The sequence below is a fragment of the Sturnira hondurensis genome, unplaced genomic scaffold, assembly GCF_014824575.4.
Source record: "Sturnira hondurensis isolate 20B ecotype Veracruz unplaced genomic scaffold, ASM1482457v3 Scaffold0020601, whole genome shotgun sequence".
Lineage (NCBI taxonomy): Eukaryota > Metazoa > Chordata > Mammalia > Chiroptera > Phyllostomidae > Sturnira > Sturnira hondurensis.
This window is the reverse complement of record NW_028093232.1, coordinates 3429176-3445941: the sequence shown is the minus strand read 5'-3', so window position 1 is coordinate 3445941 and position 16766 is coordinate 3429176. Positions and strand designations below refer to the sequence as shown.

The following is a 16766-nucleotide window of genomic DNA, read 5'->3' as shown; positions in this document are numbered from 1 at the left end:
GCTTTGCCAGTTGTTAATAGAAAGCCAAAAAAAAGGAGAGGAAGACCAAAGTCAGAAAACCCCACACTCTCAGGTAACCAATGAGATAGACGACAGTCCAATAATATTTTTGTTTTTATTTTATAAAACATGCAGTTTAAAACAAAACTTTTTATAAAAACCAAGAAAACAAAACTTGGAACAGGAGAGTAGAGTGGATGGAAGACAGATGCTTCTCAGCCATCAGCAGGAGTGAAGCCAGCAGCCAAGCTTTGTCTTGGACCCAAAGGCCCTTTTGGCAATGATGGTGTTGGCAACACCGGTGTGCTAGGGCCACCAGTCCTCTATGTGTTGCCTTCCTGGCAGGCCTCAAGCAGTCAGAGACTTGAGCTCCATCTTGTACTGTTGTATCTGATCGCTGTTCAATACTTCAGTCCTTAGCCAACTAGGAACTGCAAGTTTTGGTTCCAGGATCTTCTTCATGTGGATATTAACCACCCAGAATATTTATTAAGAATTTCTTTACATCTGGGTCAAATCTAGACCTTGTTTCTGTCCCACTGTTTTTTTGCAAAGGATGAAAAAATAATCTGGCTGCTAGATCCTTTGCAAATTTCTGCTGCATTCCAGTCCTATTAATAGCACCATCTGTAAACCCTGAGCAGGTTCAATTCGGGAAGTAGAGCCAACTTATAGGAAGCCATCTCCCAGTTCTGGGACCACAGAACACCAAAGGGAGAGACAGCAGTTTGCTGGGAAGGGAGGAGGTCACAGCGCCAGTACTGAGGAAAAAACGGCTGCATCTGTCAGAGACAAAACCGAGAACACGGAATCTTACAGTGAGTGGAGAAAAAGCACCTAGAATTCTTCTTAGGAAGAAAAAATGCAAGAAAAAGAGGGCATGGGCCTGCCCCAAACACTTTAGAATTGGGCAAGAGGAGGTTCGGACCAATGGAGAGTTTCAGTAAAATCTATTTCACTGATTGTTGGGAAGGATTAAATGCTTTGTAAACTGTTAAGTGCTTTGCAAGTGTAAGGTAGAGTTAGTACCATTAACTTTCTCATCATCATTATTATGGTGGGTATCATCTTCACACATGCAGTTAAAACCCACCTAGTCCAGTTTCCCTTGTCCCATCCCAGGCCTTACTTTTGGGACTTGTCTGGCCCTCAGGCTCAGGCACCTTCCAGTCCAACTTTCGGCCCTTCTCGTAAAGACCCTTGAGTACTTTGTGGAAGGACTCGGGCTCAGTGCCATTTTTGCTTAGCTCCAGATACTTTCGGTAGAGCTGAAGGGCTGTGCGAGCATCCTCAATACTGTCATGGGTCTCCCCTTGAATCTTCAGGTCTGTGGAAGTAGAGATGGAATGGTTTGGGACCTCGCAAAGGAAGGTAAGAATATGTCCCCCACTCCAACTCCCAATAAATAATAAAGAACCTGACTGCCCTTAAAGGAAGGAGCCAAACACCATCCCTGGTGCACGGGAGGGATACTGAAGCTAATTAAATCCATTAATAAATTCACCACTAACTCAGGATCCTCCCTACTCTCCTTGGCCCCTCCAACACTTTTTCCTGCTCTTAATGAATACCACAAGGGCCGTCAAGGCAGAGCAACTCACCCAGAAAATACCAAGCAAGGAATCGTAGGGAAATCATTCGTTTCCGGGGCATGTGAAACAGATACACAGTGTCAAGGACTTGGTCCTTGGGCACCTGGAGGGATGAAAGAATGGGAGCCTGAAGGTAGGGGATCCATCATTTCCCATTCGCCAGAAGCATAATACATACCCTGAGGGGCTCATGCTCAAAGAAGACTCTTAAAAAAGCCCTGCACAAACCATGAGGTTGATGACCCGGAAGTCCTTCTGCAGACCATGACCCACAAACTTGACTCCAATGTCTATGAGAAAACGAAGCTTTAAGTATGTAGACTTGAGAGTTGTGAGGTGCTTAGAGGAAATCTTGGCATCGAGATCTCCTGGTTTTATCCCTGAGTATTGAGTCAAGTAATCCACCACCTAGGGATAGAGAAGGCAAATCTTCCAGGAAGTGAGGTACAGTCTCCCCCTACCACTCCCCCCCGGGTTCTAGAGTACTCCACATAAGCACAGGATCTGTTTCATTTGTACTTCCATATTCTAATACCTGCTCCTGGGTAGAGATGTAGTCATCAATGAAGGGGATACCCTCATTGGGCCCCTGGCCCCGAACACAGGTAATCCTAGCAACTGACATCTGGCTTGGTTTGATGGTCGACTTGGTGCCATCACTGCGCAACTCTGCTTCCTCCTACACGGAACAGTTAATGAGGAAATTAGAGAAGCTCATGACTCCAAATATCCCCAGAGTTCTGTTCCAATGCTCCACACTTTTGGTCTTGCTTACCTCATTGAGGGTGACAAACTCAGCATCCAGGCCCACCAGGTCCCCAACCTGTGGCATCTCATTCAGCATCAGTGGAATGAAGGTAGTGTGTGTTTTCCGCTGCTTCCGTGCCAGTGAGGCTTCAGCCATGAGGACACTTGCCTCAATGGGGTTCTTGACTGGAAGGGAGGACCCAGAAGACACATTGTTGGGGACAGGGAAGTGACCAGGGGAGGGAAGCTCAGGGCAGCTCTCCAGAGACTGGGTCTACAGTGTGACCGTCGATAATTAAAGCATGTGAGTAAAAAGGTCATGCTTGATGAACAGAGCAGGTAGATGGACTAGGTAAATAAAATAATTATCAAGAAATGTGGTAAGAAAAAAAAATGACAGAAAGAATAAAATTTTCACTTTGGATTTTAGCTTAGAAAATCCACAAAAATAAAGTTACAGAGAAACTATGCTTTAAAAGCACCAAAAAGGGACTTAATGAGGAGTTCAACTCTGAAAGAAGAGATCTTCACTTGGGGATAAGAATAATTAGACTCAAAATCCTAACTTAGACACTTCAATCAGACTTTTCCCCACTTCTTTCTCACTATACCCCTCAGGATCTTTGGCTTCTAAATTTAAGGCCTTTAAGCAGGAATCTGTGTAGTATCCCTGGAAATATTAACACTGGTTATACATTCTAATCTTTATGTTTTTTATTGATTTTAATCCTCACCTGAGGATATGTTTATTGATTTTAGAGCTAGAAGGAAAGAGAAAAACATCAGTTGCCTCCCATATGTGCCCTAACCAGGGATTGAACCCACGACCTTTTGGTATATGGGATGATACTTCAACCAACTGAGCCACCGGCCAGGGCCTAATCTTTTTGTTTTTTAAAGCATGCCCCCATTTTTCAAAAAATTTTTTAGAGGGAGGAGGGAAAGAGAGAGAGGAAAATCAATTTGTTGTTCTAATTATTTCTGCATTCGTTGGTTGCTTCTTGCATGTGTCCTGACCAGAGACTAAACCCACAACCTCAGTGTATCAGGATGATGGTGTAACCAACTGAGCTCCCCAGCCAGGACACAGATCCTATTCTTAACAAGCTACTTCCTAGGTCTCTTCCTGAAGACCAATCTAAACTGTCCATACCTTGAGTCTACTCTTGTACCACTTACTGTTCAGGTTGTATTTGGAATTGAGATTCCTTTTGATGTAATAAAGGATAGCAGGCACTTTCCAATTCATGTCAAACTGCACAGCTTCATGCTATAAAAGAAAAAGCATTTAATGGACAACATATAGGACCCTTCTTCCTTTTTCCCAAGTCAGACAAATGATAAGACTCAGATGCTATTTTAGCCCTGCTAATGCTTTTTACTCTTAAGAACCCATCCCGGCCCTGGCTGGTGTAGCTCAGTGGATTGAGCGCGGGCCTGCGAACCACACGATTGCGGTTCGATTCCCAGTCAGGGCACATGCCTGGGTTGCAGGCCAGTTCCCAGCAGGGGCCAGTTCCCAGCAGGGGATGCATGAGAAGCAACCATACATTGATGTTTCTCTCCCTCTCTCCTTCCCTTCCCCTCTAAAGATAAATAAATAAAATATTGAAAAAAAAAGAACCCATCCCTCCCTCCTGAGTTTGTCTAGCATTCTGTGGGAAAATGAGGATGAGGATGCTGGGGAAAGCAGGAATGCAATGTGTTACAACTAACCTTATCAATAGGTTCAATAAGAAAGTCATTGAAGAGGTACCACTGCTGGTGGGTAACACCCTATGGAGATAGAGAGGAAGACTGATGCCAGAGTGATGGCTGGACCAGTTGGGCTCAGGCTAAAGATAAGGACAGATCTGGGATTCTATTCCGGCCACCACTTGGAGGACCTTTGCCCTGTATTACCTCACTCACCTCCTTGCGTTGGTGGTAGGTCTCTCCAACTTTGATGTGAGCCACCAGGCTGCCCCCTGTGCGCGAGTCCAGGATGTGTACCACAGTAGCCATCAGGTCATACACATAGACACCATGTTCCTCCTCTGCCCTGGCTGGGCCCCACTGTGAGGGGGGTACCCAGGCTGCTAAGCTAAGTTTAAGGATAAGGAAGGAAGGGGAGTGGGGATAGAGGACAGGGAGTTTGGGGTATGGAATGGGGCACCAGGGTGGGTTATCTCCATCCTAGCCCATTAATGACTCCCAACGATAAAGTTAGTGACTCTGGAAAAGCCCACTACTGGTAAACACTCGGCCTTATTCCCTTTATTTTCCCTACACTAAGTTCCATTTTCCCCCTACCCTGCTTTTGCCCTATCCCTCTCTCCCTTATAGCCCCTCCTCTTCCCAGTTTTCCAACAACCTGCATCTCATCCCCATCAGTCCAATTGCAAACATCCAGTCCTTTGTTCTTGGTCATCTTCATGCAAATGGAGAAGGGAAGCCAGACATTCTTTAATTCCTCAATGGAAGAACACACCAGCATGCCCTCTGGGCTCCCTAGTTCCTTCCTGTCAGGACAGGGAGTTGGAAATTTGTTCTGAGACCTAACCAGCCACAAGAGGAGCCACTGGTAGTTCAATACTTTGATCATTCCTAAGATAGTACCTACCAATCAGCCAAAGCAAATTCCTTGTTCTTGGATATTTCCCCACCATATTTCTTTATTGCCATCTTGAAGGCAAACTAAACACAAAGGAGAAATGATGGTTCCTCAGGAATATTAATCACATATGAAGGTCAACCAGGAGAGGGAGAAAACAAAAAAGTACTCTTAAAAAAAAAAAAAAGAGCCCTGGCTGGTGTGGCTCAGTAGATTGAGCGCCAGCCTGCAAACTAAAGGGTCGCCAGTTCGATTACCAGTCAAACAACCCAGGCACATACCTGGGTTGTGGGCCAGGTCCCAAGTCAGGGCCAAGGGTGAGACAACCACACATTTCATGCTTCTCTCCCTCTCTTTCTCCCTCCCTTCCCCTCTCTAAAAAATAAATAAATAAAATCTTTAAAAAAAAGAAAGAAAAACTCCTAAGACCGTTTCCAGCCCCAGTCCTTACCTCAGCCTGCATTCTCCAGAAATCAGCTTCTTTTGAGCTGTTCACTTCACAATTGATGACAAGAATATCTGGCAGGTGGCGGATGTTGCGTGTCTGAATCTGAGAGGATAAAACAAACAAGGAGTGGAAATCGCCCTGGCTGGTGTGGCTCAGTGGATTGAGTGCCAGCCTGTGAACAGAAAGGTCGACAGTTGGATTCCCAGTCAGGGCACATGCCTGGGTTCTGGGCCGGGTCCCCAGTTGGGGGCGTGTGAGAGACAACCAATCAATGTATCTCTCTCACATCGATGTTTCCCTTCCTCTCTTTCTCTCTCCCTCCCCCTCTCTCTAAAAACAAACAAACAAACAAGGAATGGAAGGGAGCCTACAGGGAAAGAAACTTGGACAGGACTAGTGACACCTGGATCTGCATCCTCAAACTGAGGTTCTCCTCACTCCCTACAGGTCCCTGGGTGGCAGTGCTCACCTAGCCAGCCCCAGACGAGACCATGACTCGAGTCCCCAGCATGGCAGGTCTCTAGTCCAGTGCAACAGCCCACTCACCGTGGGCTGGTACTTTTCACAGTTGTCACACCACGCCTGCGTGTTCTGCTCCAGGCAGATGCTTCGCTTTAGCACCTGGGCAAAGTCATAGTTCTTCCCGGTTTTATCTGTGGGGAAACTAGATAGTTCACTCCAAGTTCTCCCTTCTATTCACTGTTAGTGTTAGCCCCCCAACCCCCTCTCCTTGGTGTTATAGGCCACTGGGGAAGCCTTCCCAACCCAGCTGCAGGGTATACCACTGTTGCTACCCTCAGGGTAGGAGAGCGTGAACAGCAGGGTAGATGAGGCTCGCACGGTCTCACTGCCACAGCGGCAGAGGCTGCAGTTCTCCATCTCACAGCTGAACAGCTGCCCAATGACAGAGTCCCCCGATGAGCAAAAGCTGCTAAGAGTGGGGAGGGTGATATATACGCAGTAGGGGAGTTACGAGACCCTGTGAGTCACAGAGAGGCCTGTCGTGGTGGCTTTAACTATTCTTGTCCCAATCCATACCTGCCTCCAGCACCTCGATAAGCCTGCGGTACTTCCAGCTCCTGCATATCCTGATGCAGCTGAGTGAGAATGAAGCGATTCCACCGCTGGATGAGCCTGGCCAGACTGCCCTTGCCCGAAGCCTCATCCGAGTCAGCCAGGATCAGACCAAGGGCTGAGGCCTCAGGAATGGTGCGGAACGCCCGAAGAAAATTACTGCCCTGGAATCCAGGAAGTGTGTTGGTGGAAAGAAGTTATTTCTCTTTTGTGGCCACTTGCACAGAAATATCTCTGCCTACTATCCACCTGCCTTCCTCTTTTATTGTCCCAGGTCTCCAGGCACTGACCTGACAAGGGTCACCTCGGGAGAGGTCCAACATGTGGAAGAGGAAGCCCAGCTCACATGCCAGGCAGAACTCCTTCTGGCAAAGGTGGTTCTGGATTAGGCAGCGAACAGGCTCCAGGAAATACAGTACCTGGAAGGAAGAGCAGGAAAGATGACAAGGTCACTGCTACAAGGAGGAAGAGGGACTGGAAGATTGAGTGAGCTACTGGAGTCCAAAAGAGGAGTCCACTGAGTAAGTAGAGCTCACAGAGGAGATGTGAAGGCTGTGGGGCAAAAAAAGAATGGCGGAGGGGCCATGGCAAAGTGGGCCCCTTTCGGGAGACATGGCGAAGAGTAGGAGCTGTGGGGCAGAGAAGAAAGGCAGCAGGCACGTTCAAGTCACAGGAGGACCCACCCTTACCTGGATCATGCAGTTACAGTAGGCATTGGGGATGTGGGGCTCTAATCCGGCAAAGAGGGTCTTATTGTAGTGTTTGAAGTCAAAGTCCTCCAGCCCCAGCTTGGAGTATTTGATGGTTACCTGAGGTAGAAACAGTCCAACTAAGATAAAGAAATCCTCAAAGTCCCCTAGCCATAGCCTCTCCCAAACCTCCCTCCTGGGTCAGGTAGGGTAGATGAAAGCTTCCCGAATGAGTCCTTTAGTCTTTTGTTATATGACCCCATCCCCTGGGAACTGTTCCCTACATCCTTCCTTGATATTCCCCAGTACCTTGCGGTATTTCTTAGAGACCATATGGCGATGTGGCTCTTCTTCCCGCCCTACTGGTGACTCAGTCACCTGGCTGAAGCTGTCAAATTCACTGTCTGACTCCTTGAGTCGGTAAGGAATCTAAAATTTTTAAAAAGAAGTAACCTGGTTGGATGTCTTAAACATCTTTGTTCCCCCAATACTGAACAAGTCACCAAGTCCTTAGCCTAGTTTCACCGGGTTTTCACTATTCACTTTCTTTCATTTATTTACTTTTTTAAAGATTTTATTTATTTATCTCTAGAGGGGAAGGGAAGGAGAGAGGGAGAGAAACACCAGTGCATGGCTGCCTCTCATGTGTCCCCTTCTGGGAACTGGCCTGCAACCCAGGCATGTGCCCCGACTGGGAATCGAACTGCTGCAGTCCCTTATTTCCCAGGCCCGCGCTCAATTCACTGAGCCACACCAGCCAGGGCCACTATTCACTTTCTAATCCCACTGCATCAACCCGCCTCATCACAGCTGGACAACTGGGATGGTCTCCACACTGGGCTACCCACACCCACTCTGTCCAGCACGCCGCTACCAAACAAACCCTCACAGAAGGCCCCTTTCGGTGCATCACTTCTTCCACTATCCACTGGCTTTCAAGGCCTCACAAACAGGCCCTCTCCCACCTCAATCTCTCACTGCTTCCCAGTGGATCAGCCATTCCAGCCAGACTGGCTGGTATAGTCATTGTCCCCACTAGGTGCCCATTTTGCAGTTATGCCTCTTGAGACCTTTACAAACACTTATCTCTTCTCTTTAACATATGCTGCTGTTACTATCTACTTACTCATCTCTCACCTCTCTAGCGTATGATATCTACCTCTTTCAGTATGCACACCCGAGCATTCTGGCCCAGAATAAAATGTTCCCTCCAAACAACTGTGACGAATGCTTACCACATTCCTCTGGCACTTAACAACACAACATAAGTAATTTCTGTTATGAATAGGTATTATTTTCACCAACTGAATACTCAGCTTCTTAAGACCAAGGACCCTATCTTTTACATCTCTGAATCCTCCCTAACACCTAGCATAGTACCTTCAATTTAATAAGCTTCAAAAACCTTTACTAGGCCCACTGCCAAAGCAGCTGTACACGGCCCAGCTGCTGCGCCTGGTTTTCCGTCACAGCAGTTGCAGTGGTCACCGCGCTATGGGAGGGCTGCTGCCTCCAACACAGTGACTGATGGACCCACACGTGGAGATTCACACCCCCTCTGACTTCCAACTGTGACCCCCACCACCAACCGCCACCTCTTGAGCACCTCTCTGTGCTGGGTGCTATTCTGGACATTGGGGAGGGATTCAAAAAGAGGCACAGTCCTTTCCCTCAAGAAACTTGTCATTTAATTTGGGAACTTAAACCCATTCAAATGAGATGGCATAAGAACAACAAGCATTATTTCACTAGAATGAGTACTAGGAAAAAGTTCATGCACCTGTCCATGTCAAAACCACCAATGACTTTGCTCATGAAATGATCAGAGACAGAGATGACAACAAAACCATTGATATTCACTTAAAAAACAGATACCAGCCCTGGCTGGTGGGGCTCAATGGACTGAGTGCTGGCCTGCGAACCAAAAGGTCACCAGTTTGATTCCTGGTTGGGGCACGTGCCTGGGTTGCAGGCCAGGTCTCCAACTGGGGACCTGCAAAAGGCAACCGATACTTCCCGCCCCCCTCTCTGAAAATAAACAAATAATGTATTTTCAAAAAAAGAAGCTAGGAGAGGAGTTGGCCATAGCCAGCAGACAGACTGCTCATTCAAGCTGGATGAGGCTCTCCATCATGCCTCCCAAGACTTGGTTTATGAACAGCCACAAAGGATGTGGTTTCTCAGGCCCTTGATGGCTATAGTGGTAATTTAGTTAATTAACTACTTTTCTTAAGAACCTGTGGAACCCCCCACGGAGGAAGAGGTACAAGTACTGTATTGCACAGTAAATAAAATATAACCTCAAAAAATTGTACTGACTAAAAACAAAAGCTACTGAGAACCAGCAAAGGAAAAAGGAGAAATGTCAGTGGGCTGGGCGGGGGGAGGGTTGGCCCTCTCCCCTCTGAACATACCTGATTACGTAGCCTGGTACGCGGGTTGGGTGCATAGCCAATGAAGCCCACCTTCTTCATGGTGCGCAGAATCTCTGCATCCACAGGGGGTGCCCGCCTACAATGTAGTATAGTTCTAAGGCTTGAAGGTTGTGGTGTCTGCCTATCTAATCCCCAACCCCCCAGAGGCCAGATAAAAAGAAAATACTGAAAGTAGACAAAAATCAGAAAAGAAGTAGAATAATAATAGAGAATCCCAGTATCTCAGCCCTTTCCCTGCCCGCCTTTCGGTCCAGATGTGAGGTACAACCTGGGAGCCGGAGCAGAGTTGGCAGCAGGCCAATCAGAGAGAAGCGTGTCCGTGGTGAGTGGGACAGGGATGAGGGACAGAGGCAGCAGATCCTGGCTCCAGTCCAGAGGAGGCAGTGAGTCCACAAGACAGGGCAAAGCAAACTCAGTCTCCCGGGAGTAGGGGTTGAAAGAAGGCTCAGGGGAATCAGTCCAGAGGTGCACACAGCCCTCGGAATCTCCAAAGGCCAGGGCCTGCTTGCTGGCTGACACGTCAAATGTCATTAACAGAGGCCCCACAGGATTCACATGAAAGATGTCTGCTGGGTTGGCCAAGCCTGTGGGTTCACAAAACTGGCATTGCCCTAGGAGGGAGGAGGAAGCCCACTGAGCGAGCCCTGGAAGGTGAAGGGAGCCATCCTTTTATGCCCTTCCTATCCTCTTCCCCCGTCAAGGCCAGATGAGCCCCAAATCCATGCCTAGAGCTACAGAGAATACCATCTGATGCCTTCCCATAAACCACAGGGAAGTATGCTGTGCAGCAAAGGGAAGTTCTCAAGTTGTTTTGCCTGTTCCACCTTTTATCTTTTTCTGTGTTCCTTATACCAAGGGAAACAACAAAAGCTTTCATCTCTGACCGAACCTAAGCAAGACCCAGAGACCCCAGTGAAAGGTAACTTTTTTTTCCAACAGAGGCTCCTGGACATATACTCCCTCTGGCACCCAGTTCCCCTTTGCTCATCAACCTCTCTTACACAGGTCGCCTCATACCCGATTCATACCTGACTGGGAGATGATAGCAAGACGAGAAGTGTACGTAGGGATGAAACGCAAGAAGGCAGGATCCACGTGGACTTGAAGAGGTGTGATGGCACGCATCATGCGCAGATCATACACCTTGAGGAAACGGTCACAGGCAAGGCCAGTGAGGCGACTGGAGAAGCCACAAGCGGCCAGCAGGTTGCCATGCACGTCAAAATCTGACAGACTCCCTGAGAAAGCATCGAACTCGTGCTCCACCTTAAAAGTACGAAGGTCTCGCAGGGAAATCTGAAGAAGAGATAACCTGGTTATCTGCCAAAGCTGTTATCAGGAAGAATACCGGCCACCTACCTAACACTGTGAGACCCCTACTAAGCCTCTAGATAGGGGCAATTAAAGCACACAGAAAGCAAAAAGAGAAGCTAAGAGATGAAAGGAATCCCAAGAAGAATGTCTACCCTTTTGCTCCCGAGGTACCTAGTTACAACAGAAAACATCAGGCTGAAAGATTAATTTTACAGTATAACAAGGCTGGATGGGGACTCAGCTCACCACCCTCTCCCCTCCAGCTACAGGCATAGCATTGAAGGCAAGGCTGGGCCCAGCCACCCATCTGGTGAAATGGGGCCCAGTGCTGGGAGAAAAAATGGAACTCAGCCACCTTGCCAGATGTGTGGCCACAGAAGAAGAAGCGGTTTGTCTGTCTCATGATGGTGACTCCAGGTGTCTCAACTGCATACTAGGGAAGGAAGAAGGAAAAAGCAGTGAGAACAAACCAAAAGAACAGAAAGGTCACACACACACATTTTAGGCATGTCCCCAGCTCAGGTATTACCCACTGTCCCGCCACAGTAACTCAGACCCTGCTTGGATCTCTCCTGCCCTGGGCTTATACCTTCTGTGTCTCCTGGACAGTGTTAAGGTCAATCTCCAGTATGTGGTTCTGCAGCCCACCAACCAGCAGTGTGCTGCTGTCAGTCAGCAGAAGACTGTGCATATCCTCGCTCTCATCCAGCCTGGGGGGAGAGGAAAGGCTAAGGGGTCAGCATCTCTAAAGTTCCCAGTCCTTTAGTCTTCCCCTTCTTTGAGGAACTCTCTTTCTCAGTCTAGAGCTGAGAAGTCACACTTACAGATAATCAAATATAATGAGGCCCCCACGGGCCATGTACTTGAGGTTGTTCTTGGTGAGAAAAAGGACACCATTCTCCAGGCTCTGGATCTGCCGAATGTCATCACTGCCATTGACCTGAAAGGATGAGTAGCGCTCCAAGGTTGGGCCGAAAAATGAAGTGGCATGACCCTGGAGCAGACAGAAAGATGAGAAACCCTGAGTAGAAGGGCAGGGCCATCCCAGTTAGAATTCAGGAACTAGCCTTTGCTCAGCTGTTTCCCATTCTTGCTTCCTGGCCTTTCTGGCTAGCAGCAATCAAGGCATAACTCTAGACACCAACCCTGGTGATAAACACACTGAAATACCATCTTATGTTTGTTTAATGCTTTATAAAGTACTTCTGTAAACTGCTATCATCCTCACAACGACGCTGCTGAGTGGGTAGTGGCTCAGTTGGTTAGAAAGCTGTTTGGAAGATCAGCAACATGGGGTCTGACCCTCAACTGGCCACCTGGGTTTCTTTCTTTTTTAATATGTCAGTAGTGGGATGATCCCTTTTTAATTGCAAAAGGTGAATGGAAGGCTACTGTGTTTCTCTAGGACATTTACAGTTTTCTTCACCTTAAGAAGAAACTGAATAAAAGTAGATGTCCACCCACCTGGGTTTCTTACGTTCCACAGTCAAGTCTTAATCTTTACCAGCCATGAGGGAAACGTGTGCTGTGGGTCACAGGCTGGAATAGAGAATGTGAAACTCATTCCTCTCATTCCTGTGTCACTCACTGCTGGCTTCTCTCCTGACTCTTAGCTCATACCTTCTCTTTCTGTGTTCTCCTTCTGACTGACCACTCTTGAAATATGGCTATTCCCAGCACACTGTCTTCTCACTCTACTGTCTTCCTAGGTAATCCCATCCACTGTCAAGGTTTCAGTTGTCTATTTTTAAACTGATGAACCCTAACTCCTTCCTAATCCAGATCACTGCCTCAAGCTTCAGACTTATATATCCAAATACTGACTAAACATCTGATATCCCATGAGAAGTTCAAACTCATTACAGCCTAAATTAAATTCACCCCTTTTATCCCATTTCAATTCTTAACTGTATTCCCTACGGTACCACGATCTGACTAGTGGACCAAGTAACTGGTGGTCAAAATCTTATTTATTTTACTCCCTAAATATTTCTCAAATGTTTTCATGTGTACATCTCTACAGTGCTTCATTCAGGCCTGAACTACAACCTGAAAACTGATCTCAGATGGCCCTACCTCATCCCCCTTAAATCAAACTCTATGCTGCTACCTCAGTAATCCACCTAAATTGCAAATCAGACCTTGTGCCTGTCATTCGGGATAAAAATCTTTGGTGGCCTTAAGAATGAAGTCTAAGCACCTTTAAGATAGCACATGGGGTTTTCCAGAATGTTTTTTCCCTAGATATCTGTATGGCTCCCTCTCCCTTCTACATGGCTTAAAATAGGCATCCTGGCCTGCACCCAGGTCTCTGTTCAAATGTAATTTTATCAGAAAGACCATCCCCAACCATCTAAAATAGCAGTACCTCCCACCCTTCATTACCTTAACACCCTTACTCTGTTTTTCTTAAGGTTACTAAGCAATGCTTGATATACAAATGGGAACCCCCAGACCCCTGGAATTACCTTCTGGAGGGTAGGCCCTTTGTAGTAAAGGCTTCCCCTGCTAGGTGAGTGTTCTGAGAACCCATCTGTATCAATATACCAGCTGGTGGTGTTGTGAGAGGCCACGTTCAGCTTCAGTGAATTTTTTTGGAAAACTTTCAGTGCGTTTGCCCATTTCATGGTGGCTGATTTAGGGGTGCACTACACACACTGCACTGAGTGTTCAGCAGTTCTTGACCAAAAATGGGGTGACCCTCATGTCCCACCCTCCCTGTTTACATGATCTTACCCCAAGAGACTTTTTTGTTTTCATGGATAAAAAAAGTCCTCAAAGGGAAACATTTTGACAATTGGAAGAGGTGAAACAAAAAGCAGCAAAAGCACTAAAAGGCATCAAAATCAATAGGCTCAAAAACTGTTTGAGCAGTAGAAAAAAGTCTCCATAAGTACATTGCATCAAATGGAAAGTACTTTGAAGGAGAATGAAGTTTACACATGTAAAAATAAATAGTTTTTATAAATAAAATCCAAGTTCCCTTGGGTCCTCCCTTGTACTAGAAATTATTTTTGTTCCCTTTTAACATGCTTATTCCACACTTACACCCCAGAGCAAGGTCTGGCACCTAGTAGTTGCTCAAAAAATATTGGTTGAATGAAGAAATGTCTAACTCTTCAGCTTCATCTTCTAGTCTAGTAAACCTTAACTGTTTGTAGTTTCTGAATTCTGCAATCACTGTGCTGTGTGATGCACTGGGAATTTTTGTTTATCCCATTGCTTGTGCCAAAAGAGCATTCTCCTCTTTTCTTCACCTGATTTCTGCTCATCTCTTAGGACTCAGTTCGTCTGTCACTTCCTTCTGGAGGTGCTCTGACTCTCCAGCACCTGGCACATATTTCTACACTAGCATTTAGTAGTTTATATCCTAAGTTCATTATTAAGTCAAAGCAGTTTAGTTTCTTCCTAAGCACCATGAATCATCTGTTTATATGTCTTTCCCCCTTATTGTCCTATAAACTCCTTGAAGGCAAAGATTATGTTTTATTCAGCTGAATTATCTGGGCCTAGTATAGCAGTAGATACTGCCCACTGAAAAGAATGCATTAACAAAAAAATTTGTTTTCATTCCAGATTTCTAATGGAAAAACAATGTATACTCTATGTATGGTAAATTAGTAAACCAAGGCTAGCATGTTATTCTCTTCTAAAATCTTTGGGCTCACAAGCATATTGGCAGTATAGATACACATTTAAAAAAAATCAACATTGATTAACCACTCTCAGAGATATTAAAACAGCCAGAGAAGATAGAATGATGCCATGCCAGATATAAAGAAACATGCATTAACCACTGTATAATGATAAAAATGGAAAAGAGAGGAGGGGAATTGGAAATTGGGTTTGGATGGCTACAGACTAATAGCTATCAAGATTAATCAAAGCAAACTGATTTGACAAGGAGAGTGAAGTTTACATAATGGTAAATTGTGGTAGAAGTGGAGAGGCTTCTGAAAAGGAGCACCTATGTGAACCATCCCTGGGTGTCAGGACTCCCCTTCTCCACTCTCTTCCTCTTGGCTTGACTCAGAGACCCAGCTATCTCTCATTACTTCTATTATGGCTCCTTGCGAAGCAGCTAAAACCAGATATAACATCCAACATCTCCTTTCAGCCCTTACAAAGGGGTCCGGTTCTTACCCCGTGGCTTCCCACCCACAGAATCTCCTCGTGCAAGTCAAAGTGGGAGACGGAGACAGGCACACCCACTTCAGCCACCACACTGTGCAGTTCAGAGTAGACACCTTCCATTATGTGCACTGACTCCTGGACAGGAAGAGCCTCCAAGGCCACTCCCTCCGGGTCCAGCTCCACATTCTGTAGCAGACTTGGGTTCAGGTGGGCATCCAGGACAGGGTCCAGGGCAGAATGTATGGCCGGGGCATACTCTGCCAGTCCAGGGTCCAGACCCTCGAAGTTCATGATGATGGCTGCAGCAGATTAGACCCGTTTCACACCCTACCTTGCCACAGCCCCTTTAGATGCCTGAAACCTTCAGCAGGACGGCATCAGTGGGCATCCTAGCCTGTAAAGGGAAAGAGGTAACTAAGTCAGGGGTAGACCCAGATACTTGTATTAAGTGTGTTACATGTTATCTAGAAAGGAGGAAGGTGCGGCAGACAAGGGATGCGGTAGGCGGGGATGAAGCAGGAGGGAACGGGTCGGGGACAGTGGGGCAGAGGTGGGAGAAGTAGTCTCCCTTCTTCCTCTTTCCCACTATGCTCTCCGTACTCCCCACCCCGACCCAACTATCTAACATAGTCCTTGACTTCCTTTTCACTTCCCTTCAGGCCTGCTCACTTGCCTGGTTCACCCCTGAACCATTTGTGGAAGGAGCAGGAATTGCAGAGGTAGAAATTAGATGGGGGGCGGGGGGGGCGGGGGGGTAAGGTACTAATTCCCCAGAATTAGGGCTGGGGGTGGAGAGTTGCGAGATGAGAACAAAAGAAGCTAGTTTCCCACAATCTTCTGTAATGTTACCCAGGATTCTCTAAGAGAAAATAAGAATGGCCATTTAGCCACAATTGGGGCGGGGGCAAGAGGACGCTATAGAAATGGCTAGTTACCCAGAATTCCCTGGGGGAACCACAGAAATCAACTACCCAGAATTCTCCCCCGGAGGTAGGGAAGGGAGGGTTTAGGGCAAGGGTCAGATGTGTTCCTGGGATGCTTACGGGGATTGGGACATTACCAAGATTTCTCCATGGCGGATATTTTGGAGCGCGTAGAATTAAAACGAGTAGGGGTACAACAAGCGCCGTCAGCTAAGCGGGAAATTCCAGTTTCCCCAATTCTCCCCCGCGCCTCAGGCTCAACCGAACTCCACGACAGAAAGAAGGCGGACTCCCAGTCGCAGCTTCCAATCAGGAAGGATTTGGGGCTCACCTAAGCCAATCAGAAGGATCCAGGTTCAGACAGCTCCGGGAGGAGACTAGTGCACAGAGCTAGGCAAAAACAAGGCTTACGGCACGCCGGTGGGGACAAATGTAGTCACCGCCGGACCCTATAGGATGTTGTGAAAAAGTCATCCGTTGTATTTTAAGCCTTCTTTGAGCAAAACTAGAGAACGCCAGTTTCGAAACAGAACTTCCATGTTCCCTGTAGCTTAAGAAACTGAAATCAGGGACGCTCAAGGCAAAGCCCTGGGGATCGACTGCTGGGTATTCCCACTCTAGCCGGTCCATCCCCTCTTACCAGTGCTCTTGTGAGCTATTCCACCTTTGATTCTGTTGCCCCCGAAACTCTCTGGCATTTCCTACCACTTCCAGATAGGCGAGAGAAAAAAGGAAGTGGGAGCCAGGCCCCTAACAGGGCCCAAGAGGCTGCATCTTCTGAGATTCTAAGGGTATCCATCTGAAACCCCCATCTGTG

At 47.0% G+C, this 16766-nt stretch overlaps 1 protein-coding gene and 1 non-coding gene across 9 annotated transcripts; both read right to left on the bottom strand.

Moving 5' to 3' along the window:
- Positions 1 to 452: 452 nt before the first annotated feature.
- On the bottom strand, positions 453 to 16244 carry PAN2 (poly(A) specific ribonuclease subunit PAN2). Of its 8 annotated transcripts, none has more exons than XM_037030077.1 (26): positions 16087 to 16244; positions 15036 to 15420; positions 11717 to 11886; positions 11482 to 11602; positions 11248 to 11325; positions 10607 to 10874; positions 9847 to 10189; positions 9558 to 9654; positions 7453 to 7572; positions 7144 to 7263; positions 6745 to 6873; positions 6419 to 6618; positions 6163 to 6311; positions 5927 to 6033; positions 5384 to 5482; positions 4942 to 5015; positions 4693 to 4840; positions 4242 to 4394; positions 4056 to 4115; positions 3519 to 3609; positions 2368 to 2525; positions 2128 to 2271; positions 1821 to 2000; positions 1602 to 1695; positions 1130 to 1327; positions 453 to 782 (listed from the first exon to the last, which is right to left on the bottom strand). In XM_037030077.1, exons 2-26 carry the CDS (start codon positions 15315 to 15317, stop codon positions 748 to 750), a joined length of 3618 nt encoding a protein of 1205 aa, XP_036885972.1. In that variant the 5' UTR covers positions 15318 to 15420; positions 16087 to 16244; the 3' UTR covers positions 453 to 747. The 8 variants fall into 8 exon arrangements, with proteins under 8 accessions (XP_036885972.1, XP_036885974.1, XP_036885976.1 ...); XM_037030079.1 differs by having other exon boundaries at positions 4251 to 4394; XM_037030081.1 differs by having other exon boundaries at positions 6175 to 6311.
- LOC118976033 (small Cajal body-specific RNA 24) lies at positions 12229 to 12351 on the bottom strand. Its single transcript, XR_005064186.1, has one exon.
- Positions 16245 to 16766: the final 522 nt, after the last annotated feature.

Bases quoted from the DNA above. Each gene is read 5' to 3' on its own strand.
- PAN2 (XM_037030077.1), bottom strand. From the start codon at position 15,317: ATGAACTTCGAGGGTCTGGACCCTGGACTGGCAGAGTATGCCCCGGCC. The intron at 6,874-7,143 runs GTAAGGGTGGGT...TCTTCCTTCCAG, and splicing joins ACTGTAACTGCATGATCCAG to GTACTGTATTTCCTGGAGCC. The intron at 4,395-4,692 runs GTTGTTGGAAAA...CCCCCCTCACAG, and splicing joins CTGATGGGGATGAGATGCAG to TGGGGCCCAGCCAGGGCAGA.